The sequence below is a fragment of the Physeter macrocephalus genome, chromosome 20 (genome assembly GCF_002837175.3).
Source record: "Physeter macrocephalus isolate SW-GA chromosome 20, ASM283717v5, whole genome shotgun sequence".
NCBI lineage: Eukaryota > Metazoa > Chordata > Mammalia > Artiodactyla > Physeteridae > Physeter > Physeter macrocephalus.
The window spans coordinates 59,626,193-59,644,334 of NC_041233.1; the positions used below are offsets into that span (position 1 = coordinate 59,626,193).

Genomic DNA, 18,142 nt, shown 5'->3' on the forward strand with positions numbered 1-18,142 from the left:
TGAAAAAGTAGGTTGGAGTAGAATTCAATATATATATTTTAAAATTCATTTATAAGGCACACTTACTGGGATATTCAGATAAATCCTGCTGACACAAGCACCATCCTCTATACCCCAAACACAAACTTCTCCTGACTGTGTGAGAGTCTGTAAAAGAAAGAAAAAGAAAACTCAAATGGAAAACAAGACTTTGCTATGGGAGTATGTTCTCAATTCCTTTCTAGTATGTCAATCTGATGATTTAGTATAAAATTTCATTTTATTAATGTGGATTAAAATTACTTTACAATTTCAACATCAATACTTCTGATTTGAACAAATATTAACTATTACCTTTAATGCAATTTAAGTAACACATAATAACTAATTAGGATTAGAAAAGTGAAATAAAGTTTTTTTTTTTCTGTGTAACATAATTGAACTAAGTTACTTGGAAATTCAATGAATTTCCTAGTGAACAAGCCTAGAAATAGAAAATCACAATTGGTATTTTAAAAAGTTAATAGACTTTGCTTTTAAGAGCAGTTTTAGGATTACAGAAAATTTGAGCAGAAAGTAGAGAGTTGCACTTCCCTCCCTGCCCTTCCCAATATCCATACAATTTTCCCTGTTACTAACATCTTGCTCTATTGTGGTATATTTGTTAGAATTGATGAGCCAATATTGATACAGTGTTATGGACTAAAACCTTAGTTTACATTAGGGTTTACTCTTTGTGTTATACATTCTATGGGTTTTGACAAATGTACGATGACGTGTAACCACCATCACAGTATCATACAGAATAGTTTCACTGCCCTAAAAATCCTCTATGCTTCACCTCTTCATCCCTCCCTCCCTCCCCACTGAACCTCTGGCAACCACTGATTGTTTTTAGTGTCTCCACAATTGTGCCTTGTCCAGAATGTCTTACAGAGGGAACCATACAACTTTCTCAGATTGCCTTCTTTCACATAGCAATATGCATTTAAGGTTTCTCTATGTCTTTTCATGGCTTTATAGCTCATTTCTTTTTGGTACTGAATAATATTCCATTGTATGGATGTACCACAGTTTGTTTATTCATTCTCTTATTGAAGGACATCTTGATTGCTTCCAAGTTTTGGCAATTATAAATAAAGATGCTATAAGCATTCACATGCAGATTTTAGTGTGGGCATAAGATTTCAACTAATGTGGGTAAACACTAAGAAGCCCAATTGCTGAATCATATGGTAAGAGTATGTTTAATTTTGTAGAAACTACCAACTATCTTCCAAAGTGGCTGTACCATTCTGCCTCAGTAGTGAATGAGGGTTTCTGTTGCTCCATATCCTCACTAGCACTTTGTATTGTCAGTGTTTCAGATTTTAGACATTCTAATAGGTGTGTAGCATTGCTTTAATTTGCAATTCTCTAATGACGAAAAATGTTGAACATCTTTTCATCATTCTTATTTGCCACCTGTATACCTTCTGTGTTAAGGTGTTTATTCAGATTTTTTTCCCCATTTTTCAATGGGGTTGTTTATTTTCTTATTGTTGAGTTTTAATAGTTCTTTGTATATTTTGGATACCAGTATTTTATCAGATATATGTTTTGCAAAGATTTTTCTTCCAGCCTGTGCTTTGTCTTTTCTTTCTCTTAACAGTGTCTTTTGCAGAGCAGAAGTCTTTAATTTTGATGAAGTCCAGCTTATCAATTTTTTGTTTCATGGATTGCATTTTTGGTGTTGCGTCTAGAAAGTCATTACCAAACCCAAGGTCACTTAGATTTTTCTCCTTTGTTATCTCCTAGGAGTTTCGTATTTTACATTTACATTTACATTTAGGTCTACAATCCATTTTGAGTTAATTTTTTGTGAAGGGTGTAAGATCTGTGACTAGATTTTTTTTTTTTTTGGCATGTGAATGTCCATTTCCTCCTGCATCATTTGTTGAAAAAAACTATGCTTTCTCAATTAAATTGATTTTGCATATTTGTGAAAGGTCAGTTGACTATATTTCTAGACACTGTTCCATTGATCTGTTTGTCTATTCTCTTACGAATACCATACTGTCTTGATTACTGTAGCTTTACAGTAAATATTGAAATTGGGTAGTGTTAGTCCTACCCAATTCTAGAATCAGTTCTAGAATCAGTAAATTCTAGAATCAGTAAGTTCTAGAATCAGTTTATTGATATCCACAAAATAATTTACTGGGATGTTGATCGGAATTGCACTGAATCTATAAGCCAAGTTAGAAAGAATCGACATCTTAATAATACTGAGTCTTCTTACCCATGTACATGAAATATTTATGCATTTATTTAGATCTTGTTTGATTTCTTTCATCAGTTTTATAGTTTTTCTCATATATATCTTGTACATATTTTGTTAGATTTATTCCTATTTTACTTTTTCAGTGCTAACGTAAATGGTATTGTGTTTTAAATTTCAAATTCCAATTCTTCACTGCTTGTATAAGAAAGCAATTGACCTTTGTATATTAAACTTGTACCCTGCAACCTTGTTATAATCACTTAGCTCCAGAAGGATTTTTTATTGATTCTCTGGGATCTTCTACATAGACAATCAGGTCATCTAAGAACAAAGTTTTATTTCTTCCCTTGCAATCTTAATACCTTTTATTCCCCACCCCACCCCCTTTTTTTGTCTTATTGCATTAGCTAGGACTTCCAGTTGATTTCATTAAGGTTTTCTTTTTTAAAGATGTCCTTTATCAGATTGAAGAAGTTACCCACTATTTGTTGTTTGCAGAGAGGTTTTGTTTTGTAATGTTATTATTAATTATTTATTCAATTTATTTCATAGATATAGGCTCAGATTATTTATTTCCTCTTGTATGAGTCTTGGTAGATTGTATCTTTCAAAGAATTGGTCCATTTCATCTAAATTATCAAATTTGTAGGCATAGAGTTGTTCATAATATGGTTGGCCCTCTGTATCTGTGGGTTCTGCATCTGCAGATACAGAGAGCTGACTATACTATGCCATTTTATATAAAGGACTTGACCATTCGTGGATTTTGGTATCCACAGGGAGTCCTGTAACCAATCCCCCATGGATACTGAAGGATGACTGTACTCTTTTATTATCCTCTTAATGTCCCTGGGGTCAGTAGTAATGACCCCTCTTTAAATTTCATTTCTGATGTTAGTAATTTGTATCTCCTCTCTCTCTCTCTCCCTCCTCCCCCCACTGCCTCATTAACTTGGCTAGAAGTTTATCAATTTTACTGATCTTTTTAAAGAACCAGCTTTCGGTTTCTTAGATTTTCTCTACTGATTTCGTACTCTTAGTTTCATTGCATTCTGCTCACATTTTTATTATTTCTTTTCTTCTGCTTACTTTGGATGTAACTTTTTTTTTCTGTTTCCTAAAGTGGGGGCTTAGATTATTGATCTTAAACATTCTTCTTTTCTAATATATGCACTGAATGCTATAAATTTCCCTCTAAGCCCTGTATTCACTGCAAAATCCCATAAATCTTGATATGTAGTATATTCATTTTCATTTAGTTCAAATTTTTAATTACCCTTAAGACTTCTTTGAGCCATGTGTTATTAGAAGTGTGTTGTTTACTCTCCAATTATTTTGGGGTGGGGGGAGTTTTCAGTTACCTTTCTGTTATTTACTTCTAATTTAATTCCATGTAGCCTGAGAACGTATTTCTTTTAAATGGTTAAGGTATGTTTTATGACCAAGAATGTGATCTATTTTGGTGGATAATTCATGTGAGCTTGAGAAGAATGTATATTATGCTATCATTTGATGAGGTAGTCTATAGATGTCAATTAGATCCAGTTGATTGATGGTATTGTTCAATTCACCTATGATTTTGATCTTCTGCCTGCTGGTCTGTCTCTCTGAAAAATTTCTTTTAACATTCCTTGCAAGGCAGTTCTGCTAGTGATAAATTCCCTCAATTTTTATTTGTCTGAGAAATATTTTTTCCTTCACTTTTGAAGATAGTTTTGCTGGATATAGAATCCTGGGTTTGTTTTTTTTTTCTTTCAACACTTTAGATAGTCACTCTACTTTTGCTTGCATGATTTCTGAAGAGCAGACCACTGTGGTTCTTATCTTTGTTTCTTCAAGGGTAAGGTTTTTTTTCCCTTTGGATTTTTTTCAAAATTTTTGTTTTTGATTTTCTATCATTTGAATATAACAAGCTTTGGTGTAGATTTTTTGGTATTTATCCTGCTAGTGTTCTCTGAGCTTCCAGGATCTGTCATTAATTTAGAAAAATTCTCAGCTATTATTACGTGAAACATTTCCTCTGTTCCTTCCTTCCTTTCTTCTCCTTCTGGTATTCCTATTATGTGTACGTTATACCATTTATAATTGTCCCATGTTCTTGGATATTCTGTTCTTTCTTTTTCATTCTTTTTTTCTCTTTGCATTTCAGTGTTGAAGGTTCTACTGACATTTCTTTAAGCTTACTGATTCTTTCCTTTGCATATTCAATCTATTGATGAGCCCACCAAAGGCATTCTTCATTTCTGTTACAGTGCTTTTTATTTCTAGTATTTCTTTTTTTCTTTCTTAGAGTTTCCACATCTCTGCTCATATTATCCAGTCATTCTTTCATGTTGTCCACTGTTTCCATAAGAATCCCTAGTATATTAATCATAGTTTGTTTTAAATTTCTGGCCTGGTAATTACAACATGTCTGTCATATCTGAATCTAGTTCTGATGCTTGCTCTGTCTCTTCTGTTGTTGTCTTTTAGTATGCCTTATAATTTTTGTTCAAAGCTGGACATGATGTACTGGGTAAAAGAATATGAATTAAACAGGCTGTAGTGTGAGGTTTTATGTTTATCTGGCTAGGAGTTAGACTGAGTTTACTGTTTGCTGTAGCTGAATGTGTCAGAAACTAAAATTTCCTCTGGTGTCCTTGTTTTGGTCTGAGATGTGCAGTTTCTCCAGTTGTAATCCCCCTGGGTACCGGCTCCAGTGGTGGTTTCTACTTCTGGGCATCTGCTCCAGTAAGCTGTAATTCTTTGCGTCTGCCTGTCTGTCTCTATAATTTTGGGGGGAGTGGTTTTCCCTATGACCTCAATTCTCTGATGGGTCTAAGAGGAATTATTGATTTTAAATTTATTCAGCTTTTTTCTTTTAAAGATATATTAATTAATTAATTTTATTTATTTATTTTTGGCTGCATTGGGTCTTTGCTGCTGTGCACGGGTTTCCCCTAGTTGTAGCGAGTGGGGCCTACTCTTCATCGTGGTATGCGGGCTTCTCATTGTGGTGGCTTCTCTTGTTGCGGAGCATGGGCTCTAGGCACACGGGCATCAGTAGTTGTGGCTTGTGGGCTCTAGAGTGCAGGCTCAGTAGCTGTGGTACACGGGCTTAGTTGCTCTGCGGCATGTGGGGTCTTCCCAGACCAGGGCTTGAACCCGTGTCCCCTGCATTGGCAGGTGGATTCTTAACCACTGCACCACCAGGGAAGCCCAATTCAGCTTTTTTCTTGTTGTGAGGTTCTTTACATGCTGGATTGGAAACCCAAAGTTCATATTCATTTTTACAGATAATTTTTACTCTTTCACAGGATCAAGACTGAAAGCTGCTTAAAGTAACTACAATGTGATACAATTTAAATTCTGTTTCTTGAATACTAGGGAGTGGGTAACATGATACTGTGGATCAAGTGTCTAAATCCTAAACATGAAAATCTTGTATTAAACTTTTTTATTGAGTTGAAACAACCCTAAAAACAGATATAATTCTTATCAGAGAACATCTGGAAGAAAAATCACATAATCAGAATCTGAAGACTGGAAGAAACCTTAAGTGTTACCTATTCCATAGTCTATGTATTTTTTTATTTGCTAGAACTCCCGAAATCTTAATGGATTTGTTGATGAATCATATGAAAAGTGAAATATGTTTCTTGAGATCAATTAAAAGTAAGCAGTTAAACACCAGAAAAAAATTTTCTTTTCTGCATGTAGAGGGAAGGTTTTTTTTTTTAAGTAGACTGAATACATGTTTTGTGCATGGCAACTATTTCATTTTCATTTTCAGATCGGGCTGCATCACTCTGAGAGGGTAAACACTAATAGTTTAATAAGTGTTGACAACTCATTAGCAATGAATGTGTTTAACGATCTGGCTTGGAAAGCTTGGATGGTGAATACAAACAGGATGGCTCCTACAGGGAACTCTGCTCAATATCATGTAGCAACCTAAGTGGGAAAAGAATTTGAAAAAGAATAGATACATGTATATGTATAACTGAATCACTTTACTGGACATCTGAAACTATCACAACATTGTTAACTATACTCTAGTATAAAACAAAAAGTTTAAAAAATAAAAACAAACAGGATGGCTCCTAAGATTTTAATTGCTTTGGTCATGTTCAGAGACTTAATATTATGAAGTCACAATATGACGATGTCATTCTAACTGGGGAGTAGATTTGATGATGGAAGTGGTTGGCATTTCTACCACATCTTCAAGGGTACCCTTGGGGGCCTTCCCTGGTGGTCCAGTGGTTAAGACTTCGTGCTCCCAATCCCAATGCAGGGATTTACAACAGGTTGCACATGAACTTCCAAAATCTTACCCTTAAACCCTACTGTGAAACAATACAATATTCCTTACCATGCAGTATTCATTTCCAGGTGTGATAAAGTCTATTGCCTGAAATTTCCCATCACAAGCCACTAGGAGTTTTTCAAAGGTTGGCTCCTCATCAAAAGTGTAAATATAAATAGATCCCTGTAAATATACCAAAAAAGAAAAAAATAATGCAATTGTGTGTTCAGTTCAACAAATAGTTATTAAATGCTTACTGTGAACAAGGCACTGTGTGAGAAAAGGTAGTGGGAAAGTAGAGATAAACTCAGTAAGGCCCTGACCTTGAGGAGCTTAAAATATAAATGTTTATTGATTCATTCATTCATTCCTCAATTAAAATAATCAATAAATAGGACTCTCTTCTCTTCTCCATTTCCAAGCATTTTTTAAAGATTACAATACATAACAAAGCACTTTTTCCTGACTTTAAAAATAATGTCTATTCATGCAGAAAATTTGGAAAATGTAGAAAATCAGAAAAGTTGTTAAGATGAACTAACTTCTATCACATACTAGTCCATGGTGGGCACTAACAAAAACTTTTAAATGTACATTTGTGAAAATTGTAGAGGTGTGGCTGAAGCTGTTACTTATGACTTGTTTATCATTCTCAGGTTCCAAATTCACCTCTCCAAAAAATCTATCCTGTACATTATGCATCCCTGCCAAGTAACTGTAATACGGTATGTTTATTTAACTAGCAATAAGAAGTCTGCTTTCAACTAATCACAAGTTCTTCAAGTTTACTTGGGTTAAACATGAATATTTTCATTCCTGTTTATCTAAAATATACAACTCTGTAAAGTCTAAAATTTGGTAGGTATTTACTGATTTTACCTTTCATTCATTTACCTTTCATTAATTCCTTCAACAAATATTGAGTGGATACACTGTGCCAGACACAGCTCTGGATGCTGGGGCTGCATCAGAGGACAAAACGGACAAAAGTTCCCTGCCCTTATGGAGCTTACATTCTACTGGGGAATTTGGTCAATGAATAAGATATCTAAATAATATATATTGTAAGTTAAAGAGTAATAATTGTAAGAAGAAAAAAATAAAGCAGGGAAAGAGGATATGACATGGCAAAATAAGAGGGTGAAATTCTAAACTGAGTGTCCAAGAAAGGCTTTACAGAGGTGTGTTTAGAGAAAACACTTGAAGGAAATGAGGAAGGGATTCATGTGGATTCTGTGGGAAACGCATTCCAAACAGAAGGAACAGCCAGTGCAAACACTCTGAGGGAGGAGCATGCCTGGTGCATATAAGCAAGCTGCACGATGATCAGCATGACTGAAGCAGGGTGAATAAGAAGAGTCGTGGGAGATAAGGCCAGTGTGCGGAGTGGAGTCCACATCATGAAGGGCCTTGTAAAGCATAGTGAAGATTTTGGCTTTTACTCAGAATAACATGGGGAATCACTGGACGGCTCTGAGTAGTAGAGAGGGATGCTTTGATCACTTTGGTTGCTATGTTGAGTACACATAGTCTATTCTATCATGTACTGAGAAAAGTATATTAAAATCTCCTATTGAGATCATGATTTTTTTTCCTTGTCATTTTGTCATGTTTTGCTTTATATATTTTGAGGCTATTTTATTTGGTACATATATATTTTAAAAGTTTATGTATTCCTAGTGAATTTAACCTTTTACTATTCTAAAATAAGCCCATTTATTCTTAGTAATGATTTTTGCCTCTAAGTCTTTTTTGCCTAATATTAATCTATCTCCAAAGGCTTTCTTTTGGTTAATGTTTGCATGATATATCTTTTCCCATTTCCTAAATTTACTTTCAATTTCGAATTTATTTTCAATGTTACTGTATTTTTAAAAATTTACTTTCAATCTTATGCTTTAGATATGTCACTTGAAAACAGTGCAGAGTTAGGTTTGGATTTTTTTTTAATCAAATATTGTAATCTTTGCCTTTTAACTAGACCAACTATTCTGTTTTGCTTTAATTGTAATTACTAGTATACTTGAGATTAAACATTACATTTTAATTTATGCTTTCTATTTTCTCACTTGTTTTGTGTTTCTTTTTCTCTCTTTTCTTACCTTGTTTTGGGTTGTTGTTTTTTTTTTAACATTTCACTTCCCCCCCTCTATGATGTGGAAATTTCATATGATGTTTCAGTTCTTTTATGGTTACCTTAGCAGTCAGAACATGCATACTTAACTTATGAATATCAGAAGTTACTTAAAACATTTACTCTCTTCCCAGGAAATAAAATAAACTTGAAATACATTATTCCATTTACTCCTTTCCCTCCAACTTACATTATTGTTGTCTGGAATTTTAATTCAATGTTATTTTTAAACCCAACTTTGAATTATTTGTGCTATTTTATACAGTCAGTGTTCACTTATATTTCTCTACACATTTACTACTGCTCTTCATTCTTTTTGCATCACAGTCCTTCCACCTGGGGTCATTTTCCTTCTGCCTGAAGTACATTCTTTAGAATTTTCTCTAGTGATGACATGCTAACAAACTCTCAATTCTGGAGTGTCTAGAAAGTCTTTTTTTACCCCTGTACTGAAAAGTATTTTCCCTGAGTATAGGATTCCAGGTGGTAGTAACCTTATTTCACTAAATCAGGGGTCAGCAAACTTTTTCTATAAAAGGACAGCTAGTAAATATACTAGGCTTTGCAGGCCATGTGGTCTCTCACAACTACTTAATTCTACCATTGTAGTGTGAAAGCAGCCATAGACAATACGTAAACAAGTGGATCTGACTGTGTTCCAGTAAAACTTATACAAAAACAAGCAAGGCTGGTTTTGGCCCATGGGTCTACAGTTTCCTGACCACTGCACTACATGGAAGATCTCATTCCACTCTTTCTTACTTACATTATTGCCAGAGTAGTCAGCTGTTAGTGTAACTGAAACTCCTTTGAAATAATCTGGTTTTTTCTCTGACTGCTTTTAAGATTTTCTCTTTGTCTTTGGTTTTCAAAAATTTCACTTTGTTAAGTCTAAGTGTGTATATTTTTCCTGCTTGGGATTCACTGGGCCTCTTGAAGCTGTAAATTCATGTCTTTAATCAGTTCTGGAAAATATCTCTTTAAATATTACCTCTGTCTCACTCTCTCTCCTCTTTGGGATACCAATCAAATACATGTTAGATCTTTTCACTGTATCATTCATTTATCTTATCCTCCCTTCTGTATTTCCCATACTTTTGTCACTTGGGTTCATTCTGGACAACTTCTTCTGATCTATCTTCCAGTTCATTGATTCTCCAGTTTTCTGTCAGACATATTCATTTAATGTTTTCTTTGTTAGTATATTTTTCTTTTTTAGAACTTCTATTTGTGTCTTTCTCCCTTCTGTTACGTTACTTTTTTATTGTTTCCTATTCTCCGTAGATATTTTAAATTTGTCATTTATTAAAACATCATTAGCACAGTTTAACTTCTGGTAATTACAGAAACTTAAGTCTTTCCATATTTAAATTTAAATTTCTTTTAGGCAGAAAATCATTGAACTTTACTTGTAATTCATCTAAAATCATTGCCTAACAATATAAACTAATATATCCTGACCTAGGAGTCTTCCCAACAGTATAATTCAGGTGGGCATTTGATTTTATCCTGTATTTTTCCCTCCCTTCTTCTCTTACAGAACCTGTGTTTTCCTTAGAGAACCACCCATGATCCCAGTCTCAGTTCATGTTTGGGTGGATTGACTCTACCCAGGGTCCAAGGGTAGACATGTGACTTAGGCCTGGTCAATGAGAGTTTAGAATCTCTCTGGACATAGTACTTGACCCAGGGGTAGAGAGGTGCCCAAGTTAGTACAATGAGTCTAGATTCCAGAACATTTTTTTCCAACTGGTATCTTTCTACCAGGGTCACCAAGAGGATAAAAATACAAAATTGGAGTTGCAGAAGGCTCTCTTGACACCACAGGGGCGAGTCTGCATAGAAAAGGAGGAAGCAGAGAGGAAACAGAGCCAAGATATGGCAGAAAAACAAGGCATGCAGCATCATGGGAGCTCCTGGATTTATATCAATTCCTTGCTTGCTTTCAGTTATACACACAAAAACAAACAAACAAACATCCCTCTGTTATTCAGGTCTTTTAAATTGGGTATTTTTTCATTTGCAAGCTAAAGAGTCCTGACTAGTAGTGTATCATTATGCAACACACTCTGCCCTTCATTCCTGTCATGCAATGATGATAATTATAATATCTGAAATTTCATGTCAAGAAACCACCATCTAGCATACCTTGTCTGTCTGAATCAGCAACATTCTGTAACTGGGAGAAAACATCAAATGTTCCACAGGCCCTTCAACCTCAAGAAAATCCTCTACTTTGTAATTTGTATCTTTAATAAGAAAAGAATACACAAAGCCATCCTAGAGACCAAAAACAATGAGATAAATGAAGAAAATTAGTCTTGATCAATGCATAGTATTCAATATACTTTCCTCATCAAACAAGCTAAGAATTATTGATTACCATCTACTATTCATTTTTGGAATCATCATCTATGTTTACATTATCTAGAATGCCATGGCTTCTTACCTTTATTTAGCCAACTTTTAACCATGTTTCCTGGTCAATTTTCAATTTTATCTCTTTTGTGACACATTTTTCAACTACCTAAAATTTTACTGATCTCTCCTTTCTTTGAACTTCTTTAGCATTTATCTTCTTACCACATTCTTCATTATATAGGAGGTGGGGCAGATGAGGCAGAGTTTATCATGTGACTGGTATCCAGAAGTCTTCTTACTTCAAAGACCTTAGCCTTAATGTATGTATAATCATCATTATGTGCATTTCTTAAATCTCTAAATGACTCAAAGGTAGGAAGTGTGCTGTTTATTTCCTTTGTATTTTCTTTTCTAGTTTTTCACACAGTGCTAGAAACAGGGCAAGTATCCAGTAAAAAAGGGTTGGTTAAATGTTGATCAGTTAGTTGTAAACAGCTTTAGGTTAATTTAACTACTCTCAAGAAAAACGGCTTGGTTCAGACTTGAGACCTGGGGGGAGAAATGTGCAAGGTGCTTTCTCCAAGCCCATCATCATTCTCCATCCCTCACCAGAGCAGATGCTCCAATCTCTCCTTTCAACTAGGTTAAAAAAACACACCAAGGGTGGCCTTGAGAAGGACAAATGCAGACTAAATGTAGGAGGAAGTAGTCCGTTGCAAGGTTGGGAAGAGGAGATTACAAGCTACATGTAGGTTAATGAGCTCCAGATTGTTTCTTGTTGGTGGAGCTACATCTCTCATTCTGACATCATTGCCTAGCTACCCTTAGGTTCCTGGAGATGTGATCTGTGGCAAAAGAAGACACAAAGCTAACAGTGTTCTGGGACGGCTACCAGTAGACCTGAGATTTTAGTGTAGGTTGGCTCCAAAACTTAGCATTGATTACAACCACATGGAAATGTAACTTGGTCTGGCCTCTTTTCATACTTACTGAGGCTATGTGCCCTAATAAATGAGAGCAAGAACTTTGGAGTTTGCCACACCTGGGTTCAAGTACCAGCTTCTCCACTTACTGGCTGGTGAACTCTGTAAGACTTGACTCCTTCGTGTGTGTGTGTGTGTGTGTGTGTGTGTGTGTGTTTGGGGGGTTGGATTTTTTAATCCTGTTTTTGCTTATTTGCAATAAGATAGACATATGATAGATCATTATACTGTTATCTCTAATTTTGTATATATTTGAAATTCTTCATAATAAAAAGTTTTACAATAAACATCTCCCCCAAACAGAATTTTAGTTAATAATCTGACAGAACTTGACATCCCAAATTATGGCTCATCATAGTAAATGGCAGCAAATGGAAATTGTATATTTTCTTTTTTTCTATTTGAAATAAATTTTTAACCATTTTTTAATTGAAGTATAGTTAATTTACAACGTTGTGTTAGCTTCAGATGTTTGTATATTTTCTTAAAAGCAATTAATTTTGAAGAAAAAAATACATTACAATTCCAGAAGCAAGCACGCCTCCCTTCTGATATGCCATGGTGACTGGACTGACAAGATTTCTTCCAACTTTGTAAAAGAAAAACAAGGTAAAACAGGTGACACGTAATTAAAAGTGATGTACAGAGTAATTATCGCACTTGCTTTCCTAGGACTATTCATTTCTTTGTAATTTTTCTTTCCACAAATCAACTTCCTATCAGGATATGTGCTATGCTTCTCAAACAATGAAGAATAAAAGCTGCTTTGCAATGACTACTGATGTAAATCACACAAGTTTTTTTTTTTTAATGTTCTGTATCATCAGATCTATGGAAGTAACATTGTGGAATTATATAGTTAATATATTTTCTTCTTTAGGAAAGCAATTATCAGAGATTTTAAGGGATCAGAAAGAAAAAAGACAAAAACTGTATTATTATTAAGCAAGATTTCTACATTTTATGGTACATAAATTTATACCTCAGTAAATAAAACACAGTGGACTTTAAAAAGTAAAAAGAAAAAGTGATCTATAAGAACTTTGTTATTAATAATATATTGTCCTGGGGAAAGTAACAAAAAGCATATTACCTTTTATGTAGATAAACCGCAAGAACTACAAGATCAAAGGATCAGAGACATGTATCAGACTTCTACTTACTGAACACTACATGCTTGGCATTTTGCCAGATGCTAAGACACATACTGTCCTTTCCTCTAAAGACTATTCACCCCAGCAGTCTCTTCTTTCCAATCCAGCTGCCACCAGAGTCCAGGTTGCTATGACTCCTGGCCTAATCTAGATGCCTGCTACTTATAGCCACCCGCTTCTAGGATTGTGCTTCCCTGAACTATGGATAATTAATCTCCCCAAGCACAATTCCAATTGGGGTACATCCCCATTCAGGAGTTGATGTCAGTCCACTGTCAGCTGAATTAAGTATAAATGCCTTAGTCAGACATTCAAGGTCAGATATGGTATCAGATAGATGTCCCTTTGTTCCCCACTATTCCTGCATAACACTTGATGCTGCAGACAAACTGGACCACTTCTTTTTCTCAGCCTTCCCCATGTTTTCTTGTTTATGCAGATACCATTGCCCCAAACTCCACCTAACCTCATCTCTGTCTGTGAACCCATCCTTTAAGGGCTATTTTAAATGCCACCTACAAAATGACTTAACTTGGCAGTTTTCCCTCATCTGAATTCCCATAGCACTTCATGAAGTTCTCCTCACATCTTAATTTTCCTGGCTGCAATTATTTGTCAACTTGTCATATTCTCTTTAATAAAATATAAATCAGCACCTTGAAGGTGCTGATTATGAGATTATATATTTGCCACCTATGTCAACTTGGAGGCACCTTGCTTAGTGTCCTCCACATTGTAGAAGCTAGATAAATATTTATTTGAAAGTATTTATAATATATCATGAAAATAATAAAAAATAGTGTACAGGAAGGAAATAGTGAACAGTATAAGACTACATACAGGGGTTTCCTTGGTGGTCTATTGGTTAAGACTCTGCGCTTCCACTGCAGGGGGCGCAGGTTCGATCCCTGGTCAGGGAACTAAGATCCAGCATGCCACGAGGTGTGGCCAAAAAAAAAAAGACTACATACAACTAAGTCCTAAATTGTGTAAAACATTGCAAATGTGATAGGGATTTGGAAATGCGAAACATTGTTTGATAATTCACTTTACAAACGCACAGAAGTGCCAATTTACTCCCTAGCAATCTCTGGAATTAAACTATAGAGCCAAAGTTTGAGTAAGTCACAGTCCTAACTTCAAAGAGTTGGTGACTAGTGGCAAAGACAGACAGGCACATGGGGCGCTGTAACAGCACAGGATGAGGCTCTAACAAAGAAGTGAGTCTGATGGAACCCCAGATGGGGCACCTGATTTTGCCTGTAGGTTGGGGTGAGGACAGAGGAAGGCTCCAGAATGGATAATTTTGCCAGGCAGACAAGGAAGAGAAGGGCATCCTAGACAGAGGTAACTACCAATGCCAGCAGGCAGAATTTAGAGAGAGCACAGGAATGATGAGAACTTCTCAAAGGATCAAGTGGGAAAGCTGAAACTGGAAAGATAGGCCAGAAAAGAGGCTTAGTTTTTAGAGAGCTGAGGGATGGCACTGTTGACATGAGATCAGAGGGTGGACTGGGCCTGGAGAGAACAGGTGACAGTAAAGGGATGAGAGATGGGGACTGGGGTAGGAAAATTGAACCTAATGGCTTCACTTTCTCAGTGGAGTGAGTCAGGGAGCAGGAGAGGGAGCAGATAAGGGACATGCCGCCGGGGAAAACTTGCTGTAGGAGGTGGTGTTTGAGCTGGGAACTGGAGGATTCAGAGAGTAAGGTGGCAAGGGAATGAGCTGGGTGGTATGTCTGTAAAATGATGGGAAGAAATGACTGGCTAGATCAGGAAACTCATACTGGGGAGTAGCAGGAAATAATATTAATGGTGCAGGTTAGATCAGATTAGAGAGGGCTTGAAATCAAGGCAAAGTAGTCCTTGAGTTATATGTTGAAAATGGTCTTCAAGAAATGCAGTTTGGCAGGGATGAGATGACTGATTTGGGTCAGCTGCAGATTAAGGTCAATGAAGTCAGCCCTAAGGTTGCTGCAGAAATCAAGGTGTGAAATAATAAGAGGAATTGTAGTGGAAAGTGCATTGGTCAGGTTGGAGAACCTACCCTGGTGAGAATTCCTTCTCAAAGTGTCTACACGTAGCCCCCCACAAGGTGACACTGGCTTCTCTGACTCAGGCCTAACTCTGGCCACAGCTGATGGGACCAGGAATGGACACCAGATCCAAGGAGAATAGGTCAGATTCTCTCAGAAATTCTAAGCAAGCAACAAAAAGTAATTTTCAAGATGGCAGTTGGTCTTAAAAGAAGGTCTTGTGGAGAAAGGGTCATTGTGGAAGGCACATTAGCTGATTAAACACAACAGGCATATGTATGGGAAAGGATATAGCATAGTAGCTAAGAACCTGGACTCTGAAGTCATTGTCTGGGTTCAGGTGTCAGCTCCATAATTTACTAGTTATGTGAATTTGGACATGTTTCTTAACCTCTTAATGCCTCCATTTCCTCATCTATATCATGAAGATAAAAATTTATTTCCTGGGCTTCCCTGGTGGCGCAGCGGTTGCGCGTCCGCCTGCCGATGCAGGGGAACCGGGTTCGCGCCCCGGTCTGGGAGGATCCCACATGCCGCGGAGCGGCTGGGCCCGTGAGCCATGGCCGCTGAGCCCGCGCGTCCGGAGCCTGTGCTCCGCAACGGGCGAGGCCACAGCAGAAGGAGGCCCGCATACCACAAAAAAAAAAAAAAAAAAAAAAAATGTATTTCCTTACAAATTTGTTTTAAGGATTATGTGAAATATACATATAGAGTGATAGCAGAAAGCCTAAAGCATAGAGCACTCAATAAAACGTTAGCTACAAGAAACATCCAGAGGACTCAGTAATGAACTAGAGGATATAGAAGGAGGACTCAAAGATGTCTCTAGAAAGAGAAAAATAGGGAACAAAACATCCACTGTCAAGTGCAAAAACATCACCAACGGCTACACTTCTGGGAAGATAAAGCAAAGCAGTTTCTTACCCCTTGGTGGTCCATCTTCTATCTTATTAAGCACAGTTACCTTCAAGTTTTCTCCACTAATCATTAAAAGATGACCCTCTTCACAGCCAACATATAGGTCACTTGTTGGAGTCCAGCAGTGCATAGTCGGGTGAAGCAAAGTATATAGATCGTCTTTAGGCTTCAAGGAAAGATTTAAAATCTTGTGTTAAGACAATAGTCATGGCTTAAGAGCCAGAGAAATACTCAGCAAAAACAATGTCCAAGACAAAACAGATGAATATGCAGTGGCTTCTCTGGCTGTGGAGCACGGCTCTATACGCTCTGGCTTAGTAGTTGTGGCACACAGGCTTAGTTGCTCCGCAGCATGTGGGATCTTCCTGGGCCCGGGCTCGAACCCATGTCCCCTGCATTGGCAGCGGATTCTTAACCACTGCACCACCAGGGAAGTCCCACATAAGTCTTGAGTAATAACTTCTACACTGTTTCTTGGTAGACTTTTTTATATCTTGGATCTAAGAAAGTCATTGTTTAGCTAAAATCACACCATTTGAGGAAGATTTTGGTCAACCTTTCCCCTCCTGGTTCTGCAGGGGGGCATGAATATGATTTTCCTTGAGTGGCTATGGAGAGGTTGGCCTCGATCCTCTGCTTGGTTAACTGTCACGGGGAATAAGAGGACACTTTGTCTGCCTCTGGTAGCCTCTCTAGTTCATGAAACATCCTACTTGACTTTGATTCCATGGAAAACTCAGAGAGAAATGCACAAAATCTTTGGGACGTACCTAGAAGAAATGTTGGTTTTGGGAACTAAAAATAACATGGACCAAGGGTCTATGGTAAATTTTTCCTGTAAAGGACCAGGTAGAGAATAGGCTTTGCAGATCACATAGGTCTCTGTCACATATCCCTTTTTTAAAAAATCACTTAAAAATGTAAAAAACAGGGCTTCCCTAGTGGCACACTGGTTGAGAGTCCGCCTGCCGATGCAGGGGACGCGGGTTCATGCCCCGGTCCGGGAAGATCCCACATGCCGCAGAGCGGCTAGGCCCGTGAGCCATGGCGGCTGAGCCTGCGCGTCCGGAGCCTGTGCTCCGCAACGGGAGAGGCCACAACAGAGAAAGCCCCGCGTACCGCAAAAAAAAAAAAAAAAAAAAGTAAAAAACAGTCTTAGCTTGAAGCCATGTAAAAGCAGGTGACAGTTTGCTGATCTGTGCCTTAGATGATAATATCTCAGTGTTATTCCCCCTGCAGCCTTAAACACTGTGTCCAGCAGGGGAGAGGTCACTCCCCCTTTCTGTCCACACAGAGCAGGATTCCTTGTAAGTCCTGGACCACCTGCTTTCCTTCCCAGAGGTCAAAATAGCCATGGCAGCTATTCTGGGCATGTGCCTTCCACGGCACTGATTAAGATCCTGAATTCAGGGTACCATAACATGGCATAACATAACATAACATAACATGGCATTCTTTCGTTTCTATTTAAACAAGTCAAACATACTACCTTACTTTTATTTATTTATCTATTTACAGATGTATGTTTGTAATATAACATTTAATACTATATTAGTTTTTTTAATGCTATACTATTATTTAGAATTGCATTAGCTACAACATAACGTCTTTGTTTTCTTTAGGCATCTTTACAGCCATACGAACAGAAAACATTTTTTTTTTTTTTTTTTTTTTTTTTGTGGTACGTGGGCCTCTCACTGCTGTAGCCTCTCCCGTTGCGGAAAACAGTCTCCGGACGCGCAGGCCCAGCAGCCATGGCTCACAGGCCCAGCCACTCCGCGGCATTTGGGATCTTCCCTGACCAGGGCACGAACCCGTGTCCCCTGCATCGGCAGGCGGACTCTCAACCACTGCGCCACCAGGGAAGCCCGAAAACATTTTTTAATAATATTTTTATTTGTTTCTAATTATAAAAGTGGTACATCCTTATTTGGGACAGAAAACATTTTTAATAAGCTAATGGCCAAATTAACCGAATTCTTAAATTCCTTGAGAGCTCTGTATGTATTTCATTCATCTAACAAAT

General features: G+C 37.1%; 1 protein-coding gene across 2 annotated transcripts in view; it reads right to left on the reverse strand.

Moving 5' to 3' along the window:
- Nucleotides 1-18,142, reverse strand: part of CFAP43 (cilia and flagella associated protein 43) — a 104,467-nt gene that overhangs the window by 65,818 nt on the left and 20,507 nt on the right. For both annotated transcript variants that reach the window (XM_055081317.1, XM_028481924.1), the window contains exons 6-10: nt 16,123-16,282; nt 12,530-12,597; nt 10,813-10,944; nt 6,597-6,713; nt 67-147 (exon numbers count right to left, since the gene is read on the reverse strand). In XM_055081317.1, the coding sequence (XP_054937292.1) occupies nt 67-147; nt 6,597-6,713; nt 10,813-10,944; nt 12,530-12,597; nt 16,123-16,282 (558 nt within the window). The remainder of the gene's footprint in view (nt 1-66; nt 148-6,596; nt 6,714-10,812; nt 10,945-12,529; nt 12,598-16,122; nt 16,283-18,142) is intronic.